Raw genomic sequence first — 6,426 nt, forward strand, 5'->3', positions numbered from 1 at the left:
ATTTCTAAAGAATTTCATTCAACATATTTCTTTCACAAATGTATTTTCACTTAAAAAATATGAATACGTAAATGATAACAAGATATAAAAAAACGATCACTAACGTCATGGCAATTTTTTTTACATACATTTTGTACCTCCACAATGGTTTTGGAATACTTCATAAGCCCCCACTCTGTAGCTTTAAATATTGCAACCACATAAAAAAAAAAAATTGTTATAAAAAATGTCCTTTAATCTTTCTTAAAGAGGCAAAGGGATTTCGATATTAAGAACTATTCGGGATGGCTGAAAAAAAAATTATGTCACCTGTGTGGTAATATATGTTCAATGTAGTTTTACATTTATGCTCCCATGTACGTTGTGTTTCTCTGCTTGCATTTACCAGCTTATTATGTTGCTATTTGTGTGTCTTCATGCATATTATTGCTTGTGGATGTCCCTGTGTTGTCTGGCCCTTACTTTGATGTATTTGTTTGTTATTGTGCATGTAAAATAGTACGTGTTGTAATAGTGGCTGTTTCTATTGTTTCAGGAGGTGACTCCAGTTTTTGTGTGCAATAAAACCTATAACCTATGACAGGTTTTTTATTTTCACAACAATTTATTGCACACAACATAAAAATTTGAGAGGCCATGGAACGGTTCCTACGTCCAGAACGCTTCGAGGCTGACCCGGATTCTGCCACCGCTGCTAAGGAGTGGACGCACTGGCTAAGGACATTCAACAACTTCTACCAAGCAGTACAGAAGACATCTCCCAGTGCAGACAAACTAATCCTACTCACCAACTACGTTGCTCCTCGAGTGTACGACTACATAGCAGACTGTGACACTTATGTTAAGGCTGAGAAAGCACTGACATCACTGTATGTAAAACCTAGAAATGAGGTATTTGCTAGGCATGTCCTGGCCACACGTAGGCAGGGGTCAGGTGAGTCTCTAGACCAGTTTCTCCAAGCTCTGAAGCTCCTAGCAAAAGACTGTCAGTTCAAAGCAGTGTCAGCAGAGCAGGCGTGTGATAACTATGTTAGAGATGCATTCATCAATGGACTTTCTTCTGGTGCCATTCGTCAAAGACTACTCGAAAATATAACTCTTAACTTGCAAACTGCTTATGAACAGGCACGCACTTTAGAGATGGCTCAGAAACATTCTGCTTCATATACTACTGTTGAGCCAATTACTGCTGCTGTACCTCAGCCACAAAGTCAGTCAGGTGATTCAGAGTTTTTAGAAAGTAGTGATGAAACTGCTCATCTTGCCGCCACTACTGGCGCCAATCAGTGTTTTTTCTGTGGATTGAAACGGCACCCTCGGTTCAAATGTCCTGCTAGGGAAGCTTTATGTCTAAAGTGTAAGAAACAAGGACATTATGCAAAAGTGTGTAGGTCAGGGAAACCGGTAGGGGATACCTCTGCTGGTAAAACTAAATATTCGGCAGCAACACTGGCTACTGTGTCTGGGGCTGTGCCTAGTAGTCTTAGTAAATCTTTGAGTTGTTTGAAAGTTAATGGTCTCCCTGTTAATGCACTTATTGATACAGGAAGCTCGGAAAATTTTGTGAGTCAGAAGATTGCTAAAGAAAACAACCTAATCATACTTCCTGACGACGGGCACGTCTCTATGGCTGATGCGTCTCTCTCGTCCAAAGTCTTAGGTCTTTGTTGTGTTGATGTGGAGCTTCAAGGACAAATTTATCCTAGTGTAAAACTCAAAGTACTGCCAGCCCTGTGTAGTGATGTAATTTTGGGGCATGAATTCTTGAAGAATCATTCTGCTCTAGAAATGGCTTTTGGAGGAGCACGCCCACCACTCAAGATATGTGGGCTGGCAGCAGTGAAGTTGGTTGCGCCCGCACTCTTCAGCAATCTGACATCAGACTGCAGACCCATTGCGGCAAAGTCTAGACATTACTCTCAGGCTGATAAGGAATTTGTCAAAACTGAAATTGGTAGAATGCTACAAGAAGGAATAATAAGACCCAGCCAGTCTCCATGGAGGGCCCAGGTGCTAATCACTGCAGGGCACAATCGCAGGAAGAGAATGGTGATTGATTATTCACAAACTATAAACAGGTTTACTGAGCTGGATGCTTACCCTTTGCCTCGGATCGATGAAACAGTGAATAATGTCTCAAGATATAAAGTGTTTAGCACCTTGGACCTGAAGAGCGCCTACCACCAAGTGCCAATAAGAGAAGACGAAAAGTTGTACACTGCTTTTGAGGCGAGTGGAAAGCTGTACGAGTTCAATCGAATCCCATTTGGTGTGAAGAACGGAGTGGCCGCTTTCCAACGAGTTGTGGATCAGATCCTTGCAAAAGAAAAGGTGGAAGGGGCATTTGCTTATGTGGACAATGTGACTGTATGTGGAGAGACGGAAGAGGAGCATGACAAAAACCTAAATCATTTCTTGAAAGTGGCGAGGGATTACAACCTCACATTTAATCATGACAAGTGTGATTTCAGGACACAGTCTATAAACCTTCTGGGATACTCTATAAAGGACGGAGAGATCAGACCTGATCCAGAACGACTGCAGCCTCTCTTGAGTCTACCCCTTCCCAAGGATACTGCCTCTCTTCGGAGAATGTTGGGGTTGCTTGCTCATTACTCACGATGGATACCCAACTTCTCTGAGAAGGTCCGGCCTCTTTCACACTCCACGAGATTCCCATTGTCTTTTGAAGCTTCTCTGACTTTTGAGAAATTGAAGAATGAAATTGCGAAGTCCGTGGTGCAAGCCATTGATCCTACATCCCCTTTCACAGTCGAAACAGATGCCTCAGACCATGCCATTGCCGCTACTCTCACTCAGAATGGACGTCCTGTAGCGTTCTTCTCTCGCACTCTCTCTGACAGTGAACAAAGGCATTCTTCAGTAGAGAAAGAAGCTTATGCCATAGTTGAGGCCCTCAGAAAGTGGAAGCATTACCTAATTGGTCATCACTTTAAGCTGATTACTGACCAGCGAAGTGTAACATTCATGTTCGACACAAGATCTTCAAGCAAAATCAAGAACGACAAGATAGCCAGGTGGCGCATTGAACTGTCATGCTACCACTACGATATAGTGTATCGTCCAGGTACGGAAAATATTCCTGCAGATGCTCTCTCGCGTGTCTGTGGTGCTGTAGCTACAGACAAACTCAAACAACTGCATGAAAGTCTCTGTCATCCTGGAGTGTCAAGGATGGTGCATTTCATCCGAGTTCGGAACCTGGCTTATTCTGTTGAGGATGTAAAGAAGGTTACTGCTTCTTGTCCAATCTGCTCTACTGTCAAACCTCAGTTCTATAAGCCTGATGATGGCCATCTGGTGAAAGCTACTCAGCCATACGAGAGATTGAACTTGGATTTTAAGGGGCCCCTTCCGTCACAGTCGAAAAACAGATACTTGCTCACAGTCATTGACGAATTCTCACGGTTCCCTTTTGCGTTCCCTTGTTCAGACATGACTGCTGGTGCTATCATCGGGTGTTTGGTACAACTGTTTGCACTATTCGGAATGCCAGCATACATACACTCAGACAGGGGAGCCTCTTTCATGTCAGAAGAACTGAAGAGATTCTTACTAGAGAAAGGAGTGGCTACCAGTCGCACTACGCCCTACAACCCAAGGGGCAATGGCCAGGTGGAGAGGTACAATGGAATCATATGGAAAACCATTCAGTTAGCTCTCAGAACAAGGAATCTTGATGTCTCGAAATGGGAAGTTGTCCTCCCAGATGCACTTCACTCTATCCGTTCCCTGCTATGTACGTCAACTAATTGTACACCACACGAGCGTTTCCTAAAGCATCCTCGGAAGTCCACGTCAGGTCGTACGTTGCCTACCTGGCTCATCACCAAAGGTCCCGCTCTATTAAGACGACAAGTACGGCACAGCAAGAATGACCCTCTAGTAGATGAAGTAGAAATAGTAGAAGCTAATCCTGAATATGCTCATGTCAAGTTTCCTGATGGTAGAGAGTCCACTGTGTCTTTGAGGCATCTAGCACCTTTAAGTGGTGATGGTAGTAGCTGCGTGGAGGCCCCCAGATCTTCACTGCCGCAATCTCTAGAGTCTCTAGGTATATCAGAGTCTGAGGTGCGCCGTCCAGATGCTAGAGCAAGCTCGGAACCTGGTCTTCAAGAAGTCACTCATGACGTTACATCCGGGAAAAGTGCTGTTCAAGAGCTTCCTGCTGCGTCTGGTCAAGGCACTACACCTGTACCACTCCGGAGGTCCGAAAGGACCCGGCGGGCTCCTAAGTATTTTGATGATTATGCTGCTTGAATTTCATAGGTGGGGAGAATGTGGTAATATATGTTCAATGTAGTTTTACATTTATGCTCCCATGTACGTTGTGTTTCTCTGCTTGCATTTACCAGCTTATTATGTTGCTATTTGTGTGTCTTCATGCATATTATTGCTTGTGGATGTCCCTGTGTTGTCTGGCCCTTACTTTGATGTATTTGTTTGTTATTGTGCATGTAAAATAGTACGTGTTGTAATAGTGGCTGTTTCTATTGTTTCAGGAGGTGACTCCAGTTTTTGTGTGCAATAAAACCTATAACCTATGACAGGTTTTTTATTTTCACAACAACCTGTAAGTGAAAACTCTCTCTCTCTCTCTCTCTCTCTCTCTCTCTCTCTCTCTCTCTCTCTCTCTCTCTACGAAAAAAGCAAGCAGTAATAGATAATAAATTTGGGTACATTTGACTACATTGCACGAAATTAAAAAGTTTGGCTTTACCAGATAAAAATAAATTTATAAATATAAACTTCCAAGCCAAGCAAGGAATTGCTGAAGAACCACAAACCTAACACCATTTGTGATATCATTCTTTTCCACAAGAAACTTAATACTTGGATGATGTTGCTTAGTATATTTACATATATAAGACATACCATAAACATACACACACACACACACACACATATATATATATATAATATATATATAATATATATATATATATATATATATATATATATATATAAAGGATCTAGAGAGAGAGAGAGAGAGAGAGAGAGAGAGAGATCTTTAAGGAGCCCTTTGCAGAACACAGGTGGTCGTTAAGAATGAAATTCTCTTTATTTTCTCTCGTATTTTACAGTAAACAGTTCCATCCCAGTCGTATTTTAGACATGCACAAAGGATCCCTGTAATAACCCCCCCCCCCCCTTTCTCCATACACGCACGCACATACAAGAAAAGGACAAGGTCAGAGTTGCTGGTAGATAATTTTATCATCATTTAAGCTATTGTATCACAATTACGAGAGAGAGAGAGAGAGAGAGAGAGAGAGAGAGAGAGAGAGAGAGATTCTGGAATGATAAGGGTGATGGGTAGTAACATGATCTTTAGACGGTTCAAAAAAAGGACATTTTTTAAGGATGAAATTTTCATACAACCTATATGCGGTAACATTAAAAGGATGGGAGGAACCTGTACCCTAAGTCCTTGCGCTGGGACCCAGGTGGAAATACAGCAGTTGCACTTTGAAGTCAAAGTTAACTGAGTTTGGGGGCTGGACTGTTGGAAAGGTAAAGGGAGCAGAGAGGTGTAGAAGTATGAAAAGTGGCTGTATTTACTGTACTGTCTACAGTGCAGTGTGCTGGTTAAGGCGCACAGACGGCACGACTTCTCACTTACGGGGAAAAATATGATGCACTGTGGCTGTTCCCCTTTGGAGGAAGTGAGCCCAGATGAGATTACACTTCTCTCTTGCTTACGTCTTAGCACAGTCGACTAACAACCTGGTGCATAATTCAATGCATAAGTTAGGAAGACATGAAGAATGTTTCAGTTAATAGCCAATGACCTCTCCTCCCTTCCTTCGTGGTATTGAAGAACTCTGGGGTTTTATCGATGTGTGGGGAGGGAGGGTTGCACTTGCGAGCATGCATATATATATATATATATATATATGTGTGTGTGTGTGTAGGTAGTAGGTTGGTCAAAGCACCTGCCACCCGTTGAGATACTACCGCTAGAAAGTTATTGGGTCTCTCTAGTTACGGATCATTTCATCTTTGCCGACATATACACAGATTAGTCTGGCCTATTCTTCACTCATTCTCCTGTTTTCTCATACACTTGACAACACTGAAATTAACTACTGAAACTATAATTGTTCAGTGGCTACTTTCCTCTTGGTAAAGGTAAAAGAGACTCTTTAGATATGGTAAGCAGCTTTTCTAGAACACTCCAAAATCAATCCATTACTCTCTAGTCTTGGATAGTGCCATAGCCACTGTACCATGGCCTTCATGTCTTGGGCTAGAGTTTTCTTGCTTGAGGGTACAGTTGGGCAAACCCTTCAAAATTGTTTCTCTTCTTGTTATTTTGAAGTTTATATCCTCTTGTTATTTTCAAGTTTTTATAGTTTAGATATGGAATATTTACTTAAATATTACTGTTCTTAAACTTTCCGC

General features: G+C 42.0%; 1 protein-coding gene across 1 annotated transcript; it reads left to right on the forward strand.

Moving 5' to 3' along the window:
• Positions 1-636: 636 nt before the first annotated feature.
• On the forward strand, positions 637-4,281 carry LOC137656582 (uncharacterized). The gene is made up of 2 exons (XM_068390755.1): positions 637-2,646; positions 3,676-4,281. The coding sequence occupies exons 1-2, from the start codon at positions 637-639 to the stop codon at positions 4,279-4,281; spliced, it is 2,616 nt and encodes an 871-aa protein (XP_068246856.1).
• Positions 4,282-6,426: the final 2,145 nt, after the last annotated feature.

This window comes from Palaemon carinicauda, chromosome 17 (genome assembly GCF_036898095.1).
Source record: "Palaemon carinicauda isolate YSFRI2023 chromosome 17, ASM3689809v2, whole genome shotgun sequence".
Taxonomy (NCBI): domain Eukaryota; kingdom Metazoa; phylum Arthropoda; class Malacostraca; order Decapoda; family Palaemonidae; genus Palaemon; species Palaemon carinicauda.